Source organism: Protomyctophum parallelum (genome assembly GCF_964188405.1).
Source record: "Protomyctophum parallelum genome assembly, chromosome: 14".
In the NCBI taxonomy this organism is placed as follows: Eukaryota; Metazoa; Chordata; class Actinopteri; order Myctophiformes; family Myctophidae; genus Protomyctophum; species Protomyctophum parallelum.
The window spans coordinates 10,641,934-10,666,804 of record NC_139709.1 but is presented as its reverse complement, the minus strand read 5'-3'; the positions used below and the strand labels follow the sequence as shown (position 1 = coordinate 10,666,804).

General features: G+C 44.8%; 1 protein-coding gene across 1 annotated transcript; it reads left to right on the top strand.

Moving 5' to 3' along the window:
• The first annotated feature begins 608 nt into the window (after positions 1-608).
• mmp14b (matrix metallopeptidase 14b (membrane-inserted)) lies at positions 609-24,507 on the top strand. The gene is made up of 10 exons (XM_083782883.1): positions 609-1,289; positions 14,015-14,163; positions 15,202-15,324; positions 17,400-17,707; positions 19,911-20,072; positions 20,575-20,738; positions 21,211-21,349; positions 21,460-21,610; positions 21,959-22,074; positions 22,195-24,507. The coding sequence occupies exons 1-10, from the start codon at positions 1,203-1,205 to the stop codon at positions 22,656-22,658; spliced, it is 1,863 nt and encodes a 620-aa protein (XP_083639009.1). The 5' UTR covers positions 609-1,202; the 3' UTR covers positions 22,659-24,507.
• Positions 24,508-24,871: the final 364 nt, after the last annotated feature.

Genomic DNA, 24,871 nt, shown 5'->3' with positions numbered 1-24,871 from the left:
GTTTGGGGCAGAGGTTCATGGTTGGCATCCAGGGAGTGTGTGTGCAAAATATGGCATTGAAAAACTTGTTTTGCACAAAGCGGCCTCCTGGTGGCGCTATAACAGGCCGTTCTGGAAAGTTTGGGGCAGAGGTTCATGGTTGGCATCCAGGGAGTGTGTGTGCAAAATATGGCATCGACCGGGTTAACGGTGGCCGAGATTAGCTGTTCACGGACACACACACGGACACACGGACGGACGGAGTGCAAAACATACTCTCTCCCCATGCCTTCGGCCTGGTGGAGACAATAAAACAACTCAAGTTAACTTGTAGCTAATGCTATTTTCTTCTGAAACAAGGCGTCATTTGAATGTCGTCATATCATGCAATCATTTTGCTTTGTATACATTTCTAGACTAATATTATGTATCTTGATTGTCATGCATTAAGTCCTTAACTCAGTGGAAACGGTCAACGTCAGCCATGTCCGCCAGCAAGGTCACAAAGTTGATTCTTACCTCTCCAAGTATAGGGATGGGCTAATGCAGAAAAGGGGGAGGTTCACATTTACAACCCTCTATTTTCCAGCAAAGGCCTCCCGGGACTATCAAACTACCACGTCTGCAGCTGTGTGGGAGAGAGAGGACAGAGGGGAGAGAGAGAGAGTGTGTGTGAGAGAGAGAGAGAGAGAGAGAGAGAGAGAGAATCAAAACAAGACGATTTGAGGATAGGAAAGGGAAGGCAGCGGAGATAAGAGGCACAAATTAGACCGAGGGTTAGAGTGCCTGGTTTATGAAAACAACAAAAGAAAAAAATCTCAACATCTGGAGAACAGGAGAAAGTGAGCTGCCAGCGTGGGAACATCGGGTTATTACGCATTAGGCTACAGTACAGCAACATCTGCACCACCTGCAATAAGATTAATTCAATTTGACACCGTCCGATGATCAGCGCTTGATACTTTTCATTATACAATTCAACATGCACAGATTGGACAGACACCAACCTTTTGCAGAGGCGTCATTTTAGAAAACTTGTGTGCAGGACCGACCAGCTGTACAGTGTCTGACTGCGAGTCGTGTTCGTTCGTCGGGATTATCTTTTAGATCTCGTTTAGATACATAATGCTCTGACAAACAGCCAAAGTAAGAAAAAGAAAAGAAAGTTAAGTGTTTTCAACGACGTGTTATTTGTTGTTGGGGAGAGGTGCCTTGTTGAAGGAATGGGACTCCGAGTGAAGACACTCGGCCAGCTGCTGCTGCTGGTGATCGGATGGGAGCTGAGCGCTCCGAGAGAAGTCAAGCCAGAGGTGAGAGAACTTTTCTTTTCAAGAAAAAAAAAACAACCAAAAACTTAATTGTGAGATGATTGACTATTATGTTAATTCTGTCACTATACTAGTGATTTCTGATTTTGCGTCACTATGTTGCAGTCGTTGTGAGGGCAGAGGGCGTCATCAGAGGAGCAACACAGGATATTAAACCACGTGTGCCCTGATGAATTAATTAAATTAGTGTGTAATATTTGCATTGTAATGCACATGGTTACAACAACACTAGAGGAGGGGACAAAGGACAACACCAATACCAATTTCAAATTGCCTCAAACATACTGTATGTAGGTCAATAATTCTCTGACTGGAACGCTCCGCCCAAAAACATCTTATCTATAATCCATAACAAAATTAGGCCTACTTTCAAAACATATATCAAGAGATATACCTTGACAATTTTGTCAAGTACCGGTACATAACTATGATTTGTGTAGGCCTATTTGTTTACTGCTAGGATTTGATTTTATAATGTGATTTTTTTTTTTTAATTCGTATTTTTTACTAGTTGTGTACATCTGTATTGTATTTGCTTTCTTCGGGACCCCCAGGAGGATATGCATGTTCATGTGTCTCTAATGCATGGGATCCTTTAAAGGGATTGTGACATTAAAAAAAAGGTTTTGGAATTGTTCTTGTTTTTTTTAGGTTTTCTAATCTCAATTGCACCCAAAAAACATGAACTTTTAACATTCAGTAGATTTTCTGTGATCTGGGTCAAACAGGTGCTCTGATTTACTGGCAGTAAGTGACATCACTTATTGCAAATCCCATATATGTCAATGGGATTTGCCAGCAGATGTCACTGTTTTCACTGTGTTGCCTGTTTTCATTGTAGCTCAAAAGGCCCCAAAAACCCCAAAGAAAACTTCAGACCACAGAAAATCCACTGAATGTTCAAAGTTCAGGTTTTTTGGGTGTAATTGAGGTCATAAAACCTAAAAGAAAAAATGAAAATGAATGTCATAAAACCTTTAATAAACATAATGTCCACCATGCTCCACACTGGCATCACTAATGGGACCTTTATTTTAGAGAGCGAGAGAAAGAGAGAGAGAGAGGGATAGAGAGAGAGAGAGTGAGTGAGGGAGAGAGAGAGAGGGATAGAGAGAGAGGAGTGTGGAGGTGTTTTGAGTGGTGCAACCACTCCAAGGAACAGCAATGTCCATCCTAACCTGTGACTGTGACTATGTTTAGAGTACCAGTAGGGGCAAAAGTGGCGCTGTTGTGCCAGAAACAGAGAGAGAGAGATAGTGTTGCCTGCTAATTACACAGAAAGAGAGAGAGAGAGAGAGAAAGAGAGAGAGAGAGAGAGAGAGAGGCAGGGGGAGAGGGGAGTTGCACCACTCAGTTCACAGACACGGGTGTGATTTTTCATAATGGTGATGATAGCAGCTCCCCCCGTCATGAAAACACTGGGAAATGCTGAGAGTGCGAGAACAAGAGAAGGCAAACATGGGAAGAAAGGCTTCAGCCTGTGTTGTGAACTTGTGGTCAGCATGGACAGACAAAGCTCTGGTCCATATAGCCTTGAAGAGAAGTCCTTAAAGGCTATGGGCCAGAGCTATGGGCTGGCAGACAGAGAGACAGACAGACAGACAGGCCGTTTTTGTGGAGATGGCTTGGGTTGGGTTGGGTTGGGTGGGGGGCTAATGCAGAGATGTAATGGTTGACATCTGTCCTGAGTTATGGCAGAACTGACTGCATGTGCGGGGGGAGGGGAGTTTTACAATGTGCAGCAAGGTTCTGTTGCATCTGGTCAGTTGTGGAAAAACACTCGCCGAACGTTGAATCAAATTATACTTCCCATAACCAATGCACTCTATTCTCTTCTATTCTGTTCAGTTCATTGTTTTAAGTGTAAGTTGGAAACGCACGTGTAGGTCTTCAAGTGCTGTGGTCAGCAGGAAGTTCTTTGTTTGGTTTGCAGGAAGTGACCGACACCCACACCTGTTACCATTTGCATTGACTGGGATCATTAATTGTGATGGTGGTTAACAACAATTAGACCTATTTTGATCCCACGGGGTCTTGATCAAGGACACTTCGATATGCCTGGGAATCGAACCTAGAACTGTTTCCCAGGCAGCCTCTCTACTCATTCAGCTATGACCGACCTGTGTGTGTGTGTGTGTGTGTGTGTGTTGTGTGTGTGTGTGTTGTGTGTGTGCGTGTGCATGCTCAAATTGTGTTTTAACTCGGTGGATAGAAATAAAACATTTAAAATATGCATGCTTGTGTGTGTATGCATGCGTGTGAGCGTGTGCGTGCAATCCGTGCCTGTGTGCATGCATGCATGCATGTGTGTGTGCATGCATGCATGTGTGCATGCGTGCGTACGTGCGTGCGTGTGATTTTGGTAGGTCATATACTATAGTGGCGCCAGGTTTCTGGAATCATTTTATCCTGCCTATGGACTCTGGAAGTGTATTCCCAGCTGTGGCAGTGCATGGAAAAAACATACTGCTGGACTCCATTGACCTAGATTAGCCTGTCAAGTGAAGTATAAAGATCAGATTTCTCCTAGAGACCCTACCAAAGCACTGACTAACTTTATATGTACTTGGGGAAATGAGATGGTTTAATAGGCTCGTATTATTTAGCTTGTGATTCAGTTTGCCTTGAAAGAACTCGCCTCTCTAGTCTCTATACTGCATGGTGCATCCTGTGTGTGTGTCTGTATTTACTTGGTTTAAGGGAAGGGTGTTTGTGCACCAAAAAAACTTGTGAGTGTTTATGTTGTAGATTAGTGGTCCGGGGACCACCAGCGGTCCTTGAGGGGGATCCAGGTGATCCCCAGCTAAATGATGGAGAGTTGTTTATTAAACCAAATGGAGACTTATAGATTGAGAGCGTAAAATGAAACGCTTTCAAGAATTAAATTATTGTTAAACATCTGCATTACTTAATTTACAAGAAGTCTACACAATCAGAGAACGTAGAAGAATTGTTATTTTTGATCAACATTTGCCTGTTGTTTCTCCTAAATGGTACCAACATGATCAATACAGCATGGAATTGTGGACAAAGTCCTATCCAATGATAACAAAACATACTCTTTAGTTTTGGGATCTGAGAGGCTAAATCTCATCAAATGCCCAATAAATAATGGACCTTGACGTGAAAAAAATGGTTGAAAACCAACTGTTAGATTAATGGTGAAATTAATCAAGCGGGTGGTCACTGGTCAGTATGACTCAGATGGACAGCGTGGTGTAGGAAGTTGCAAACGCAGTCAGGCTGAAGTTGCAAACGCAGTCAGGCTGAAGTTGCAAACGCAGTCAGGCTGAAGTTGCAAACGCAGTCAGGCTGAAGTTGCAAACGCAGTCAGGCTGAAGTTGCAAACGCAGTCAGGCTGAAGTTGCAAACGCAGTCAGGCTGAAGTTGCAAACGCAGTCAGGCTGAAGTTGCAAACGCAGTCAGGCTGAAGTTGCAAACGCAGTCAGGCTGAAGTTGCAAACGCAGTCAGGCTGAAGTTGCAAACGCAGTCAGGCTGAAGTTGCAAACGCAGTCAGGCTGTCAGGACCCTATGGTCAGGACACGGCGGGCAGGCCTGTCATGTCCTGGCTGTGGTCTGTGGCAAAGACAGGAAGTGGTGAGGGGATTTCCTGCCCCGCTTTGAAAGCACCTTGGCCTGACCAGCCAGCTGACCGTGACAACATGCAGAGTCACTGACACACACACACACACACACACACACACACACACACACACACACACGTACTGCACCTATATATGCAGCATGTGCACACTCAAACATGTGCATAAACAGATATAAAAGTTCATGTGCCAGTGCTTACGCACGTACGCACACTCAAACATGTGCATAAACATAGGCAGAGATAAAAGTTCATGTGCCCATGCTTACGCACGCACGCACACATGAACACACAACGCACAAACGTTTCATGACTAAATGTTGGGTGAGATCATCTAGTACAAAGAGGACGCCAAGATGAACAAAGTAGGCCTAAGCGGAGTATTAGATGACCTAATGAGCTATAAAGCACAGAGGAGGGGGTTGTGCAAAAAACAAAAAATACAAAGAGAATGGAAGGTATTGTGGTGAATGGTGATGATGCAATTTTGGAACCAGACAGTTGGAGAATTCAAGTAATTAACGAAATTCACGAGAGCAAGGAGTCATCGTGGTCCTCTCTCTCACACACAGGCAGGCCGTTGTACACGCTTTGTACAGGCTTTGTACAGGCTTTGTACACGCTCTAACAACTATCAAGACAAAGAGAACATACTGTAGCCTCATACTGCTTTTGGCTTCCCGAGTTATCGTTCATAGCAACACCACACGTCTTCAACCAAGTCTAGTCTTTGTCAGGAGATGATGATGATAGGGTTGTGCTGCTAAAACATAAAGAAAATGAACAAACACTTGTTGAAGACAACAGCAGTACAGTGTGCAGAAATTCCGTCTTCTTTTACTAAATCGATGTTCTGCTATACCCAGCGCATGTTGAAATCCATATTCTACAGTGAATGTGCATGTTTTCTTCCTCCTATTGTCCAACACCCTGGGCAAGACCTACGCTGAAAAGACTATCAGCTGAAGTTGCGGGATTTTAGCGGAAGTATTGCCCAAGGAAATGACGTTGACGCTTTGCAAATCAGTTTACATTCTCCGCGAATGAAAGTGTTGTGATTGGTCGGGAAAATATCGTATCCGGGGGAAATACATTTGACAGATGTTCCGGAGGATACATCCGCCGATAGCTTCTCTGCCTTACGTTGTGACCAGGTTTTTCTTTTCGCAGATAAGTAAGGCTGGGACCGAGGCTAATTGTCCAATGGGAGTAAGCACAGGTCTAAGCGAACAAAGATACGTGTAACCATGAGTCCAGTCATGTTGTTTTACTGATTAATCAGTGGCAGGAAGGAAGAATTGCATAGAATTCAAACAAAGCCACATCCTAATGATGTACAGCTGGGTGGTTTAGCCCCTGACTGAGCTCACCATTCTGAGGAATGATAGGTTCATGGTGTTACAGGAAATAAGGTAATACGTTAATGCGCAATTTGCTAATTTCCTGTTCATGAATGAAGTGCGACACTATTTAACTTTTTTACCAAACATGTGGAACACCAAAGCCTCTTACCGTTTGATAAAGATTTGACTGTGATTTTCAAATCTCACCTTTTGTTGTCACATTCTTATTGTTATTGGCTAAAGGGTAGTGGTATTAATAGACTGCAGCTGGAAAGTGTGCGTGCTTGTGTGCATGTGTGCAACATCTGAGCAACATGTGCTCAGAGATTCCTAGCTAGAGAGCTCATGGTGTTTTATTGTAAAATATCTCAAGGTAAAGTACTCGTCTAACCGCAGTAATATTATCCACACATGAATCTGTAAAGTCTTCTTTCCTACTGACTAGCTCTGGTCCATAGCTTTAATGCCTCTTTGCGTTAGAGCTGTGCTACTCTCGTCTTCCTGCGCTCGCATGAAATGCAGACCAGCCTCTCGACTGTAGCGAAGATGAAATAAATAACGTTTTCGCTACTCACCAATTCAAAGGCGGCTTGTGTTATCAGAAAGCCTGCTTTACGCGGTGGACGCACTCTGAGCCCCCTACCAGGCCACTCTGAGGCCCCTACCAGGCCACCACACATTTTTGGGCCAGAAAAAGGATTATTGTTTTTAGAGAGTAGCATAGCTCTAATGCAAAGGCATTAGAGCTATGGACCAGAGCTACTTACTAAATACACCTGCACTGACAATATAGCATGTGGGGCCGTACACGCATACACACCCACTGACGCACACATGTACATGTACACACATGTACAATCATACATGTACACATGTGTCTGTCTGCAGATAATCTCACAAACTATTATGCAGATGAGCGATACGTTTCTTGTGCACGCTGTCTGCAGATCAATTAACCCAACTGGTCAACTTCACGGACAGCTATACTTTATGTTATTTTTTGTGAATTTGTAACCTCGTACACACACACACACACACACACACACACACACCAATCTCCATTGCTCTGTCTATGAGTGTGTGTGTGTGTGTGTGTGCGTGTGTGCATTGGCACACAGGACAGAGATATTCAGTTGGGCCCCATACACACATATCAAACACATGTTCTGTGTTCTGTCTGTGTCTGATGGCCGCCTCAATGTTTTATTTTCCAATGGAAGTCACATGGTTTGACCAAACATTTGTGTTTGATGACTGTGTTCTGCCCGTTAAGTAAAAGTAGTTACTTTCAACCACTGGGGGCGGGAGACATGCAGTTTGACGTCACTGTGTCACGCGGATTTAGTATTATTACCTCATGCATGTGGAGATCTGTGGTCCGTCCATCCAGCGCCCCTTCTATCGGGGTGTGGCCTCATGCATGTGGAGATCTGTGGTCCGTCCATCGAGCGCCCCTTCTTCTAGTTACAAATGAAAATGGGAGCAATCATTTCATTCATTCATTCATACTTCATGATGTTTGACATCAATACTGTACTGTGTGTAGGTAGGCTATTGGGACAGCAGTGGGTGAGTAATGCAGAGAGGGACTCTGTGTGCGTGTGTGTGCGCGCGTGTGTGTGCGCACGCGCGCGTGTGTGTGTGTGTGTGTGTGTACGTGCGTGCGTGCGTGCCTGCCTGTTCCATACCCTGTAAAGGCTACAATTGGCGTCCTCGTTACCGTGGACCAGAGTTTCTTTCCGTTGGCCCTGCACACCAAACGGAACAACTGACTCTGTTCTTTTTTTCTTCTTTGCTGAAATCTGCAAATCGCTCCAAACTTCTCTCTTTCTCATCCTATGTGAGAGGAGCTCTGGTGTCCTGTGGGCTCAGTCACATGCAGCGTAGCAACCTCTCACTGCTGTCCTGTGGGCTCAGTCACATGCAGCGTAGCAACCTCTCACTGCTTGTGGATCTTCCATTGCAGACTTGAGCGTTTTGTGTTGGAGAGCCGAGAGCCTTTATCTGAAAAAGATACAGATACAGAAACATTCTGTCTTTTGTTGAAAAATGAAGGCTACATTTAAACTCAGAAGAGTGTGCAAATTGGAACCAAATGGATATTTTAAGGACAACCTATGTATAGATTAGGCTTTAGTTTCTAAAATAAACAATATTATTATCACGACTTCCAGCGTAGTCCAGATAAAACAAACTGCACTGTTTGAATCTGTCATCTCGTATGCCACTATAAATAAATAAATATACCATTTCCTTTCTGCTGCCGCTTTAGTGTTAAAAATAGCCAAGTGAATAAGACTTTGTCTTAAAGTCATTTCGGGGACCATAGAGGTACAGAACAAGAACCCTTCAAGTAGAAACTAGCATTCAGTCACCGGCAAAGTTTAAGGGCTTTGTGACAATGTGCTGAATAAACGAGTGAAACCGAGGAGCTGTTAATTAAAGTTGTCTGTACAAGAAGAAGTGTGAGTTGCATTGCTAGTAAAATCAGGCAATGCCGTTTATACAACTTCAAGAATAACACTTTTTAATTCATTTTTCCAAATGAATTAAACTGAGTAATTCATTCATTCCTTGTCCTTCTCTACACACCATGGCCTATAGCGCCACAGTTGCAACGAAAGTGTAGATGTACTTCAGACCAGTGTTGTTTTTTGCATTTATTTATTTTTATTTTAGTTTTAGCCAGTCTCTTGAATAGTTTTCATTTAGTTTTAGTCACATTTTAGTCACCTCGCTGGAATGTTTTAGTGTTAGTCTAGTTTTAGTCAACTAAATATCATAAGATTTTAGTCGACTTTAACCGACAGATGATTTAGTCGACTAAAATGTTTTGTCGGGCATTGATGCCGTCGTAATGACTGATTTTACACTTGCTGAAAAATAGCAGATCTACAAGCTCACAACGTGTCGTGCTGCAACGTGTTGTGAGCTTGTAGATCTGCTATTTTTAGCATGCAAAAAAGTGTAAAATGACTTTATACTGGATCTCTTGTCCCTTCCTAACATTTTAGTCTAGTTTTTATTTGTTGACGACATTGTCAATATATTTAGTCTCGGTTTTAGTGATCATCGCTTAGTTTTCATTTAGTTTATTCCATTTACTTTTCGACAGTGAAAAAAGGCAGTCGACGAACATTTTTCGTTTTAGTTTTAGTCGACGAAAACAACACTGCTTCAGACGTAGGCTATACAGGCACCAAAGTAATCTGTAATAATGAATCTCTGTTTTATGACTTCCTCTAACCCCCCCCCCCCCCCCCCCCCCCCCATATGTGGATGTTCTGTAACAGTGTCAAACAGTGAGTCTTTATGTGTCCAATAAGAGCTCTGTGTATGAGTTGGAACCAAAAAGGGCTCATTCAGTCACAGGGGTGAAACCTAAACACTGAGACCTTTAGGTCTCCCAGAGACAGACAGACAGACAGACAGACAGAAAGATTAGCCCCTCGACACGAAGGTTCCCTTAAGCCGCCATACACTGCACTGTCGTGTTCAACTCTCCCACTGTGGGACAGGCCAAGATAAGCACGACTACAGCATTTCTGTGCCGGCACACATCTATAACATCCAAAAATGACGTGCACGTTCAGATAATGCACATTCACACATTTGCACATTCACAGGCTTAAAAGGTCTTTAAATAAATACTTTTTGAAATGTCTATGAGGAAAATGAACAGGGAATAATTTCCTGGGCTCTGGTAGGGGGCGGGGCTGCGACGCACTATACACACGCTGGCTCACGTGGGGCTGTGCTCATTCCGCTACACACACACACACACACACACACACATGAACTCATAGATACGTACTTCACAGTTACTGTTGAACGGAAAGAATGAAGAATGAATGTCAAAACAGCAACAGCAGCAATCGTCAATATGTTTTTTAAGATCATATTCTCTTCGTTGTGTTTCTTGACGACCTAGAGATGTTTTCCGGTGTTCGGAGAGTTAATGATTGAGTAGCTGAATGAATGCACTCTGGGTGTGGTTGTTCATAAAGCATTTGCCCTCAAGCCACCCGGGTTTTCCATGAGAAAAATACGAAGGGATAAAGAGAGATGGGGAGGAGCGGAGAGGAGAGGAGAAGAGAGAACGAGACAGTCAACGGCGTGGGGACGGAGGGGGGTGTTGACTTTGAGGTTTGGACGCGATGAGAAAGAAATTCCCAGTGAAATTGCCGACTGACACTGTCAGGACTGGAGACGCTGGCGTCGGTAGCCAAGGCCTTCCTCCATGACACTGAGGTAGCCAAGGCCTTCCTCCATGACACTGCCCTAGCCAAGGCCTTCCTCCATGACACTGAGGTAGCCAAGGCCTTCCTCCATGACACTGAGGTAGCCAAGGCCTTCCTCCATGACACTGAGGTAGCCAAGGCCTTCCTCCATGACACTGAGGTAGTTAAGGCCTTCCTCCATGACACTGAGGTAGCCAAGGCCTTCCTCCATGACACTGAGGCAGCCAAGGCCTTCCTCCATGACACTGAGGTAGCCAAGGCCTTCCTCCATGACACTGAGGTAGTTAAGGCCTTCCTCCATGACACTGAGGTAGCCAAGGCCTTCCTCCATGACACTGAGGTAGCCAAGGCCTTCCTCCATGACACTGAGGCAGCCAAGGCCTTCCTCCATGACACTGCCCTAGCCAAGGCCTTCCTCCATCACACTGAGGTAACCAAGGCCTTCCTCCATGACACTGAGGCAGCCAAGGCCTTCCTCCATGACACTGAGGTAGCCAAGGCCTTCCTCCATGACACTGCCCTAGCCAAGGCCTTCCTCCATGACACTGAGGTAGCCAAGGCCTTCCTCCATGACACTGAGGTAGCCAAGGCCTTCCTCCATGACACTGAGGTAGCCAAGGCCTTCCTCCATGACACTGAGGTAGCCAAGGCCTTCCTCCATGACACTGAGGTAGCCAAGGCCTTCCTCCATGACACTGAGGTAGCCAAGGCCTTCCTCCATGACACTGAGGTAGCCAAGGCCTTCCTCCATGACACTGCCCTAGCCAAGGCCTTCCTCCATGACACTGAGGTAGCCAAGGCCTTCCTCCATGACACTGCCCTAGCCAAGGCCTTCCTCCATGACACTGAGGTAGCCAAGGCCTTCCTCCATGACACTGAGGTAGCCAAGGCCTTCCTCCATGACACTGCCCTAGCCAAGGCCTTCCTCCATGACACTGAGGTAGCCAAGGCCTTCCTCCATGACACTGAGGTAGCCAAGGTCTTCCTCCATGACACTGAGGTAGCCAAGGCCTTCCTCCATGACACTGCCCTAGCCAAGGCCTTCCTCCATGACACTGAGGTAGCCAAGGCCTTCCTCCATGACACTGAGGTAGCCAAGGCCTTCCTCCATGACACTGAGGTAGCCAAGGCCTTCCTCCATGACACTGAGGTAGCCAAGGCCTTCCTCCATGACACTGAGGTAGCCAAGGCCTTCCTCCATGACACTGAGGCAGCCAAGGCCTTCCTCCATGACACTGAGGTAGCCAAGGCCTTCCTCCATGACACTGAGGTAGCCAAGGCCTTCCTCCATGACACTGAGGTAGCCAAGGCCTTCCTCCATGACACTGAGGTAGCCAAGGCCTTCCTCCATGACACTGCCCTAGCCAAGGCCTTCCTCCATGACACTGAGGTAGCCAAGGCCTTCCTCCATGACACTGAGGTAGCCAAGGCCTTCCTCCATGACACTGCCCTAGCCAAGGCCTTCCTCCATGACACTGCCCTAGCCAAGGCCTTCCTCCATCACACTGCCCTAGCCAAGGCCTTCCTCCATGACACTGAGGTAGCCAAGGCCTTCCTCCATGACACTGCACTAGCCACATCAAAACACTTTGATAAGATACTGTACACATCTAAACACTTTGCATTGGTTGACCTGATCTGGGACCTGATCTAAAGATACTGTACACATCAAAACACTTTGCATTGGTTGACCTGATCTGGGACCACTCACAAAGATACTGTACACATCAAAACACTTTGCATTGGTTGACCTGATCTGGGACCTGATCTAAAGATACTGTACACATCAAAGATACTTTACACATCAAAACACTTTGCATTGGTTGACCTGATCGGGGACCTGATCTAAAGATACTGTACACATCAAAACACTTTGCATTGGTTGACCTGATCGGGGACCTGATCTCACTCACGGCGGTATTTTTGATGAGAAGGTTCGTGTGGACCCAGATAATGTTCAAGAGGGTTAAGCAAACAGTCAACTCGATTGTATTTCCAAGCCCTTAAAACACATCCTGTGTGTGTGCGTGTGTGTGTGTGTGTGTGTGAGAGACACTGTGGACCCAGGTTCACGTCAGGGTGTGTGTGTGCGTGCGTGCGTGCGTGCGTGCGTGCGTGCGTGCGTGTGTGTGTCAGGGCGTGCGTGTGTGTGGAGGAGTACATCAAAGTGGTTTTGGTTTTCGCTGCACTGAGTCACAACAGCCTCAGTGTTTTCTTGGGCTTCTGTTTAAAAGGTAAAGTGGTTCATGGTATAGAGGCGGAACCAGCGGGGGAGGAGGAGGAGTGGTTGGGAACGTAGCCTCTCTCTGGCACCGGTCCAGATGTCAGACCAGCAGCACCACAGCTTGGTGGCTTTCCAGAGGGATTGTATAAGGTCAAGTTTAAACCCAGTCCAGTCCCAGAGACTGTGTGAGTGTGTCATAAGACAGTAATTCATGTGTATGTACCTAAATATTTGGAAAACACCGAAACGCAAACAAGTAGCCACACCATATACAGTCAGTATCTTGTGGACACTGAAAGTTAATCTGTAACCAAGCAAGGGAAATTCCTCGGTGAGTTTCTGTCTTTGTTTGAATCCACTTTGGCTCAAAACCCAGCATAAGGATTCCAGGTTGACCTTCGCTTCATTCAGTTGTGTGGTTGCATAGCTCTGTATTTAGTCATTGACTGGAGTGGATCCAGGCAGTGGCTCATGAATGCCAAAAGATACAAAAACATAATTTCGGGCCCTGTTTTCCCTGTCAATGTGGAATTTGCTTTGATTGCAGTCAACTAATAGCAAATACATCCCACTGCTACCCAGAGCTGCAGCTGTAAAAGTAACTAATATTTCATCTGCAGCGCACAGAGCATTTCCTGATTCGGAGTTTGTCACATAATAATAACGATGAATCCATCGAGATATGGCACGTTTTCTGCATCTGCTTCTCATTCACTGGCTTTTGTCTCTAGAATAAAGTGATTCACTGAAGTGAACACAGTAAAACACTATCCATTTGTAACACTTGAGTTGAAGTAACTTTTACTGCAAGACAGAATAATATGCAGTGCTTCTTATCAGTTGCCTAACAAAAGAGAATATTTCGCGAATACTCACTGCAGTGATGTAAATAGGTTTTCAATGTAATGAGTCCCAGGATGCAGGGATGGTCTTTTAGAATGAGTCCCAGGGCCATTTTATGAGTCCCACTTCAACAACGTTAGGAGTCATATTTTGCCATTTTTACAAATTGCAACATTTAACTCCCATTTCATTTTATATGGTTATAATGTGGTTATATTCATGTAGAAAACAGAAGAAAGGATTATTATAACTAAAGCTAGCAAAATAAACTACCGCAATCGTTTGTAGTATTATTTGTACTGTACATGCTGAGTACAGTAGTGCATCCCGTGGATGCAGAGAGGTCGTTGTTTTACTGCGTCCCTTAACTATAAACTGTGTTTTGGGATGCAAAATGCACCCCATTTTAATCTCTGCTCACTTAAAAGAACCATTTTGTTTCTTCCCTCTCCAGTCGTGGCTGCAGCAGTATGGTTACCTGCCTCCAGGTGACATGAGGACTCACTCCCTCCGCTCGCCGTCCTCCATTACCTCCGCCATCGCAGCCATGCAGAGGTTCTATGGTCTGACCATCACCGGCTCCATCGACACCAACACTGTTGAGTAAGAACAGAAACCTACTGTTGACTGTCAGAACAAAGAATAGGTTTTGAAAAGGCATTCACGTTATGTTCAGTGTGGGGGACTGGTAATCGCAGTAATCTTCCACTGGTCTACGACAAACATTGTAGATATACAATAGTTAATTTATCCCTTTGTAACATCTGCGAGTTTAGCTTCACACTTTATTCTACGCACAGTAAAAAGCAAGGCTTTTGCACACTCCAGGTGCATAATAGGAGAAGGACAGCCATGTGCCCGACGTACTGAAAAAGGAAAAGTCTCCCGCAACACTGTCTTCAAATGCAGTTGACAAGTTTATTAAGGGAACACGATATGACATGATGTTCCCTTAACCCATTTGGTGTTAGCATTATGTTATGCTTTAGCTATTGAAAAACAGCAGATCTACAAGCTCATAGCGCGCCACCGAGTGGCGCACTATGAACTTGTAGGTCTACTATTTTAGAAAAATCGACTGCTTTTTCAGAAAACTGTCTTGATTTAGAAGACATTTTTAGAATTTGATCTCAAACTGGGCAATAAACCTTTCAACTGCATTTGAAGACAGTGTGCGGGAGGTTTTCTTTTCTTTGGTATGAGAAGTATTTCCTCCACCTGTGGGTGACCTGACCGCTCTCTGACTCTGTCTCTGTCTCTGACTCTGTCTCTGTGTCTGACTCTGTCTCTGTGTCTGACTCTGTCTCTGTCTCTGACTCTGTCTCTGACTCTGTGTCTCTGACTCTGTCTCTGTCTCTGACTCTGTCTCTGTGTCTGACTCTGTGTCTGACTCTGTCTCTGACTCTGTCTCTGACTCTGACTCTGTGTCTGACTCTGTCTCTGACTCTGTCTCTGACTCTGTCTCTGACTCTTTTTTTTGTTTTGTTTTTATGTTCCGTTTATTCTTTTTTTTTTTTTTACAAAATAGAAGTAAATTCAGAAATAAAAACAGAGGTCTCTGACTCTGACTCTGTCTCTGACTCTGTCTCTGACTCTGTGTCTGACTCTGTGTCTGACTCTGTGTCTGACTGTGTCTGGCAGGGCCATGAAGCGGCCGCGCTGCGGCGTGCCAGACAAGTTTGGCGCCGAGCTCAAGAGCAACCTGAGGAAGAAACGCTACGCCATCCAGGGCCTGAAGTGGGACAAGACGGACCTCACCTTCTCGTAAGTAGATAGATAGCTCCAGTGCAAAACATGCATATAGGATAAAAAGAGCATGATGATCATATAAAAATACATTACATCAGTAAATAGAATGCAGAAAAAGGCAACAGCAATAAGTTAAAAAAGGCATGAGTTAAAAGTACACCAAAAAAGCAAAGCAAATACGTTAACTGAGCAACCCCCTCCCTCCTCGTCTCCCCCCATTGATTGTAGTTATATATAGTTATATATTATAGTCTAATGGCCCTTAATGGGTGGAGTTCTGTGTTACATGTCTGGGATAAAAACCTGTTACTGAATTTGCTCTTCTGAGAAAGACATACAGTAAACATCAGCCTTTTACCCGTCTGAAAAACAATTGCCCTCTCCTCTCCAGACCATGAATGCAGCATTTACTGATGGTGAAAGAAATGCAAATGCCCCCTCCTCTCCTTTCCATGCCATACGCGAGAATTGCTTTTTTTCTGAACTCTCCAGATCTTGAACGCAGCATTTTGCGTTGAAAGAATTCGTTTTAGAAATCCATGTCATCGCCGCATCTCCAGTACGAGTGCGGGGTCGTGCTCGGAAAATTGCCGATCTATAAGCTCTCAACGCGTCGCATCGCAGCGCGTTGAGAGCTTGTAGATCGGCTATTTTCTTCTAAAAGTGCCCTCATACAGAATTTCAGCCCCCCTGACTGCAAAAAATGCGGATCTACAAGCTCACAACGTGCCGCGCCGCGACCCCTTGAAGGCTTGTAGATCTGATATTGTAGTCTAAAAGTGCCCTTTTACGGAATTTCTGCCCCTGCCTCTGCAACACTCTCTGCACGTCCCTGGTGGAATCCGCCGCTCCACAGACGCTGTCAGCACCATGATGAAATACTACGAAAACCCCCAAAACTAACCCATTTCAGACTGTTTGAAACTTTGAAAGCATACAAATAATCTTTTGTGTGTGTGTGTGTGTGTGTGTGTGTGTGTGTGTGTGTGTGTGTGTGTGTGTGTGTGTGTGTCATCCGTGTAATGACATAATAACTGCACATTATGTCATTACTTTCAGAAATTCCCTTTGAAATGTCTGAAATATCAGCGTCTGTATATGATGCGTTCTTCAGATGTCTTGTTCCTTCTATCCTCCTTATCTTCTTCCTTGTCGCAATTAGTGTAATCTGCAATCAATGCCAGAAGCCTCGTTTATACTCTGCTGCTGAATGCGTAACCCCGTGTCGCGTCACCAGGCTTCCCCCCGCGGAGGAAACCCGCTCTGGGGGGATGCAGCCAGAGATGGGCAAAATACATTGAAAATGTATTTTGATACAAAATACAAATACTGGGTCAAAACAATTATCTAAATACAAAATACAAAATACATCTTCCATCCCCATCGAAATACAAATTACAAAATACAAAAAAGTATTTCAAATACGTATTTCAAATACATGTATTTCAAATACAGCCCATCTCTGATGGGCAAAATATATTGAAAATGTATTTTGATACAAAATACAAATACTGGGTCAAATTTTTTATTTAAATACAAAATACATCTAATTTCTTCCATCTCAGCGAAATACAAATTACAAAATACAAAAAAGTATTTCAAATACGTATTTAAAATACATCCCATCTCTGGATGCAGCCATACAGGCATCTAATCTAGCTCCAGACACAACACCTTCCAGACACGCAGGACAGAGAGAACAGGGGCTCCATTTTCCCTTATCCCTAAACTTCTTTATGGAGCACCTGAACCCAACCTGTGGTTTATCTGTTGAAGTCCATTTATCAGAAACACTGCCCACGTTATGACCACATGCTCTATCTAAACAGGAAATGTTTAATGTTTGTGTTGGCACCGTTTGTATTACATCAACTAATCAACATTTAATATATTAGCGCCCCTCACTTCACACAGGTGTGATTTTTGCTATTAAATCAATGCAAAAATATTCTTGAAATAGACACAAAAAAAACGGTTAACCACTCAAGGCTTATTTTATACTTTGTTATACTTTTTGTATAATCATTAAATCAAGTAGTTTGAATAAGTGTTGCAACGTCTAGTCACAACTCTCCATGTGTCTCTCTCAGCATACAGAACTACACCCCCAAGGTGGGCGAGCACGAGACCCACGAGGCCATCAGGGACGCCTTCAAGGTGTGGGAGAGCGTGACGCCGCTGCGCTTCAGGGAGATCCCCTACAGCCACATCCGGGACAAGGTGGAGGAGTTCGCCGACATCATGCTCTTCTTCGCCGAGGGTTTCCACGGCGACGCCAGCCCGTTCGACGGCGAGGGGGGCTTCCTGGCGCACGCCTACTTCCCCGGCAAGGGGCTCGGCGGAGACACGCACTTTGACGCGGCGGAGCCCTGGACCGTTGGGAACAAGGACCTGTTGGGTAAGAGACCGCTTCTATTAGAATCAGTGGGTTTCAACCCTTTTCACATCAAGGTCCATTATTTATTCTGATGTTACGGAGCACCTGAGAAACCAACCTGTCCATTGATCAGAAACACAGCCCACGTCATGACCACATGCTCCATCTAGATATTGGATGGAGCCCGGCCCGCACACCACTGTGCGAAAGACTTTCTTTAACCCATTCTGACCTGAGATCAGATTCATACGAGGTTTCCACTGGACACACACTGGTCTGATTAACCCATTCTGACCTGAGATCAGATTCTAAAAATGTCAGTCGTTCTTCGATTTTTCAAAAATAGCAGACCTACAAGCTCGTATCGCGACACTCGGTGGCGCGATATGAGCTTGTAGATCTGCTATTTTTCAATAGCTAAAGCATAACTCTGACAATTGAAGAATTCTGACGTTTCGACCTATTTGATCTTCATCAGGTCAAATAGATCAACCGTTGGCTTTTAGATGTGAGATAATAAACGTAACGCACACGTTGCTTGTTTACTCTAAGCCACCGACGATTCAGCCTCTCAGACCCAAAACTAAAGAATATTTTGTTGTCGTTTGATACGATTTTGTTCAAAAATTCCATGCTGTGCTATTGCTGTTGTACAGTATTGTACACCATACATCAAAAATAACAATTATTCTACATTCTCAAATTGTGTAGAAGTAATGCAGATGTTTAACAATAATCTAACTCTTGAGTTCCTCCCGTAAAAGGACCATTTGGTTACCAACTCTCTGTCATTTAGCATGGGGACCACCTGGGGACCGCTGGTGGGGGAACCACAGTATTAGATCATATAGATATTACTTAATGCCATACCATGGGAGAAAAAGGTTAACTCCTGGGCGTTCCCAAACCGTTGGGAAATGAGGAGGTGCCTTTCTTAGTTGTTTTTTTCCTTTGCCAACATAATATAAAGCAACAAGCCCTAACCTGTGTTTTTGTCAGCGAGCATGCTGATGTAGGAGAAAATAACGTTCAAGTGGTTTGTTTTGGGAGAGTTGCAGCAAGCACCAGATTTTGGCACCAACCGACTGCACGAGTCAAAAACCATCCTCACGTGACCAGCAGGGTCTATTCTGAGAGTGACTTCCTACCAAACAGCAGCTTTTTGTTCCTCTAATCAAGATATGGCCATTGCTATTCACATCTTAAACCATTTAGACATGGGAACTATTCTACAAATGTCTTCTAAATACTGACAGTTTTCTGAAAAAGCTATGTTTCTATGTCAGTCGTTCTCAAACTATTTCATGTCAAGGAGCTCCAGAATTATCTGTATTTTGACACCAATCTCAAAACATGTTGTTCCAGGGACACCCCCAGAAGCAAAGAAAGAAAATATTCAAAGATATCCACCACATTTTTACGATTTTCCAAAAATAACAGACCTACAATCACGTAGCGCGGTACTCGTGCCCCGCTATGAGCTTGTAGATCTGCTATTTTTCAATAACTAAAGTATAACATAATGCTATGAACACCAAAAGGGGTTCCCGTCTAGAATGGGGTAAACATTAACATATTAATATTTATATTATAATCCCCTTAATCCCAATCAACACAAATGTGTTACAGTTCAGACGTGATGCAGTACTGGCATGACTTACAGTAATGATACTATGCGGGATAATGATGTGTTCATATTGTAATTATAATAAAACAATTATAAATCAAAAAGGACTACTAATACTTTCCACCAAAGACATGGTGTGTTACGGTATTTACATGATGTTAAGGTACTTACATTGTTATGATTTTAATTACGTGTTCATGTGACCAGCGCAGTGTTGTCGTAGTAGTACGACAACACTGTCACGTCAGCACTAGGATAGCCTCGGAAACCCAGACGTTTTTATTTCCAGGGAGAGAAAAGAAAGTCTGGGACCGAGACCACTTCAATTCGGCATAGAGTAGCGCAAACGTCGATCACTCTCTGCTGATTTCTGATCGTCTGCACCGTTGTTAAATTGACACACACACACACACACACTCCTCTCTCTCTTTGTCGCTCTAATGAATTAGTCTCATGTCGCGCAGCTGCGTCTAGATTCTCCTGGCGGATCCTGCCGGGAGCTGCCTATGCCATAGAAAGCATAGGTGGACCCCAGGCTAGTACTAGGATGATATATGGTGACATTACTTGATACTTACGTTATGTTTCCTATGGTAGGTAACGACGTGTTCCTGGTGTCGGTCCATGAGCTGGGCCACGCTCTGGGTCTGGAGCACTCCAACGACCCGTCCTCCATCATGGCTCCGTTCTACCAGTGGATGGACACGGAGAACTTCAGGCTGCCTGACGACGACCGGCGAGGGATTCAACAACTCTACGGTGAGTCGTTGTTGTTATGGTGTCAATTCACTACGACGACCGGCGAGGGATACAACAACTCTATGGTGAGTTGGTGTTGTTAACTTGTTTTGGTGTCAATGCAGTGCAGTACACTTCAAAATGCCAATATTCTAAGAATTAAAATCTGTGGAATGCGGTGGAAATATACAGTAGGAAGAACTCCTGTTAATCCAACAGGCTGTATGTGGTTTGACTACGTACTTCAGCAAAGCGACATAAACATGATACCTTGTAATCATGCACATGTACAGTATGTAGCCTACAGTGCTGTATGACAAAATAAAATCAAGAAGAAACATGCCGCCATTACGATGCGAGACGAACACAGCCTCCACAGCATGTTGTAGTTCAAACAAACCCCCGTTCACTTGCATTGAACTCATTTTCCCAAAAGCCCTAGCAGCCAGAGCATGGCTTTGATTTCTGCTACCATCCACCATCTCACACATCGTCTCTTTCCCCTCTGATAAAACCCTCCCAGGTTCTGGATCAGGCGGTGGACCTCACCCGCCCCCTGTGACCCCACACCCTGGAAATGACCCTGACCCCGAGACCCCCCCGACCTGGCCTCGCTTCGGTCCCAACATCTGCGACGGTCACTTTGATACCATCGGCATCCTCAGGGGAGAGATGTTTGTCTTCAAGGTGAGCTTGACTTTAGGCAGCTTTAGAATGTTTGGCTTTGAGCATGCTGTCGTATTCGTATAAGTTGAACGGGAACAAACCTTAGCTTAGAGTATATATGAATAGAGAGAGCACCCGAGTTCTCCTTCCATCCACTTGCATTAAGTTGCTCAAAAGCGCATGAGGCGATTTCACTCCTCCTTCCGGGTAGAAACAGAGAGCATTCTGGGATGGATTGGCTTTAAACACATGAACGCGCTGCCGTTGAACGTGCACGAATGCGCACGAACGCGAACGAGCGTGCTGCCGTCGTGAACGTGCACAATGATAGTCAACGGACCAGCACGTTCATGTGTTTGGGGCCAGGCTGCAATACCTTCATTCGGCCACTATGTCCATTTCGCCTCAGGGTTTCCTCTGGGTGCCTTCTCTATTCATACAGTATATACTCTATGGAACAAACAAACATCTCTCTCTGCTTTTCGTCTTTAAGGACAAGTGGTTCTGGAGAGTGCGGAACAACCACGTGCTGGACGGATACCCCATGCCGATTGGTCACTTCTGGAGGGGCCTGCCCACGCATATCAACGCTGCGTTTGAAAGGGAAGACGGGAAGTTCGCCTTCTTCAAAGGTGAATCCCACATTTCACTTATCGGTATTCTTTGTGCAACCCTCTCTAGGGGGCTCTCCCTCTCGCTCCCTTTCTCTTAACAACCTCTGCCTGTCTTTGTGTCTTTCCAGGGGACAGATACTGGGTGTTCAGTGAATCCATCCTGGACGTTGGCTACCCTAAGAGTCTGAAGGAGATGGGCACCGGGCTTCCCAAAGACCGGATAGATGCTGCTCTCTTTTACACGCCGACTGGGCAGACGTACTATTTCAGAGGAAACAAGTTAGTCACGTCTCTCTGTATAGTGCAGGCATTTTGTGGCAAGAATGGGCTTAACCTCGATTGTTTTTGTTTATATAAGGCAACATTTTCAAAATGTAATTATGCATTACGCAGCATATGACATGTTAAACTAGGGGTTTTTCATAAGTCTGAATCCATTGCAAGCATTTGTTTTGCACGAAAAACATTCCTTGGTCTAAAAACGGCAGTGATGACGGCTATGGCCGTTTTTAGTGTAAATACTTTGCCTTCATGAGTCACCCTGGTCAAAGAATGCCTCACTGTTTAGTGTTTATGTACCTTAAAGTCTCTATTTCTCTGTCCTTCTCCAAATTATTCTCCATTTAGGTATTACCGCTACAACGAACAGACACGAGCTGTTGACGACGGCTATCCTAAAGACATCAGCGCGTGGCAGGGAGTACCAGACCACATCAAGGCTACCTTCATGAGCAAAGACCAAGGTGAGGGACCTTGGTGTGCCTTCAACTATCCAGTTGTGTGTCCCCTTAAGTGTCTCATGCTTTCAGCACACACAGTGGCACATCTAAATAACACCATACGCATTTTCTTTTTGTCTCCAGCGTACACATACTTCTACAAAGCCAACAAGTACTGGAAGTTCAACAACCAGATGATGCGAGTGGAGCCGGGCTACCCCAAGTCGGCTCTCCGCGACTGGATGGGCTGCCCCAACGAGGACCCCAAGACCGACGACAGGGGGAGAGGCGGGGACGGCGGGGGCCACGACAAGGACAAGGAGAGGGAGAAGGACAAGGGGAGGGACCGCGAGGACAAGGACCCGAGCACCCGGGACAGGGAGAGGGACAGGGAGGACAGGGACAAGTATGACCGCGAGGAGGAGGTGATCATCATCGAGGTGGAGGAGGAGAGCGGGGGAGGGGGAGGAGGCGCGGCCGCCGTGGTTGTGCCACTGTTCCTGCTGGCGTGCGTGATCCTCACGCTGGGAGCGCTGGTGTTCTTCCGTAGGTACGGGACGCCCCGTCGACTCCTCTACTGCCAACGGTCCCTACTGGATAAGGTGTAGAGAGAGGGGGAGTATGGAGAAGGTAGGGGGGGGATAGGGGTTTAGAAAGAATGACGGTGCGTTTTAACAGCGGGAGCGACAGCTTGGCGTATTTCCCGGAAGTTGCGTTATTTGTCTCATCTATGTATGGGACCCGGCGACAACTACTGGCGACAGCAGGCAAAGTGGAGATAGTCTAAAAGTCGGCCCGAGGAACGTCGTCGTTCAAAAACATGAACATAGTTCATTTCTTTGGACGGCATCGGTCCGGCGATAGCCAATCAAATTCATGTGTCGCTTTGTTGACCCTCCGCGCGGAACGGTGATACGTTTACATTACATACAGTCAGCAGGAACGCCCACTAGGAGATGTTTATCGCCCAGAGTCGCCGCTGTTAAGACGTACGGTGAGAGAGAGAGAGAGAGAGAGAGAGAGAGAGAGCAAAGAAAGAAAACGTTGGAACACGTTGGAACAGTGGAAGACGAATGAGAGAGAGAGAGAGAGAGCGAACGGTAGATTTAAATGAAATGTAAAAATAAAAATATGCTTTGAAGTTACCACTGCCAATTGAAACATTGAAGAGATGTTTCTCTCCTCCATTCGATGCCTCTGTTTCCGTGCTCATACTCCTCCTTACTGTCTTTCAGTTTCTCTCTCTCTCTCTCTCTCTCTCTCTCTCTCTCTCCGTTGTGGTTGTTGTTGACGCCAGCTCATCGCTGTTTGTTTTAGCCTTTTTCAATGTCTTGTCTTTAGTTTTTTTCCAGTGGTCAATGTTCGTGTCCCCGTGAATTTAATTCAGCTTTGAACCTGCAGTGTTCCATGACGTCTCCGTTCTATTTTAACTGTACGAGTGCAACAGGCTGTTGATTGTTTTTTCCGCCCCCTTGTCAGGCCTCATACACACCAAAACTAAATGTTTGGTCGTTTGGTTTTTTAATGGCCGCCACAAGGCTTTTCCAATGGGAGTCACATGGTTTGACCAAACATTTGTGTTTGATGGTGTTCCGATTTGTTGCCCCCCCCCCCCCCCCCCCCCACCATCAAACAAAAATGTTTGGTCAAACCATGTGACTCCCATTGGAAAAGCACTGTTTAAAAAAAACAAAAAAACGACCTAACATTTGTTTGATGGTGTTTGATACGTGTGTATGAGGCCTTAGGGTGTACACTACACACACACACACACACACACACACACACACACACACACACACACTGATGTAAGCTCAGTCAAACGTGCACGCACATTTTCCTAATAAAGTGGCAACTTGATAGAGCCAGTAGAAGCAATAAAAGGGAAAAGCCGACACATTAGCCGACATCCTTATGAAGCATGAGAAAGTGTCTTTTAATGTTTATAATGATCAATGATGTCGTCATTATTATTATTATTATTATGACTATTACTATTGTTTTTGTTGTTGTCCTTCCATGTATAGAATGTTTTGTACATTGTCATTAAAAAGTCCTGCTGGACAGTGACATAAAGTGGCCTTAATTTTATATTTGGGGAAAGTGAATGGGGTGGGGTATGTTTTCTTGAAACTTGATTGTTTTGTTTTGTTAAAAAAAAAAAAAAGTCCATCTCAAATGAAAATAAATTGAACATCTAAAAATGAGTCCCTTTTGTCATTGTACTTGTTTACAGTTTTTCAAGTCATGGTGCTGTCGTATAGAATATAGATCACTATATAGCCAATACTGGCCCGGAATATCAGGAGTCTGAGACAATGATAACGATACTAATGATGATGATAATAATGATAACTATAGCTTTCTCATTGGGATTGTGCCTAATTGTGTCTTTATCCACTTTTATTTTATTTTTTTTCCACTTTTCTTACGAAATAAAGTCATTTAAAAAAATGCTCCAGTGCTTGGATTTTCACTCGGTATGCCGTTCTCTTTTGCTCACTATCTCTAAACAAAATAATATGATATGCTACTAAGGAGCTATAGTTAGTTAGCATGGTAACAACAGGTCTTAAAATGTTTAAGAACTGAGTATTTCTTCAGTATGCTACTAATCAAGCTACAGTTTTAACAACCGACAACGTCCACATTTCTGCCTGCTGAAGCCTTCGGCCACACCTTGTGTGTGTCCAACATAACACTGGACTCCACTCTCCAGCGTTCCTGGACCTCCAGACCTTTTGCCTAATATAATAAGTATTAACTAATACACTCTGCCTATCATGTTATAACTTTACCATGGTGTCACACCAACCGACAA

Coding starts and splice junctions, on each gene's coding strand:
- mmp14b (XM_083782883.1), top strand. CDS start 1,203: ATGGGACTCCGAGTGAAGACACTCGGCCAGCTGCTGCTGCTGGTGATC. Junction 1,290..14,014: donor CGAGAGAAGTCAAGCCAGAG/GTGAGAGAACTT, acceptor TTCCCTCTCCAG/TCGTGGCTGCAGCAGTATGG. Junction 15,325..17,399: donor AAGACGGACCTCACCTTCTC/GTAAGTAGATAG, acceptor TGTCTCTCTCAG/CATACAGAACTACACCCCCA.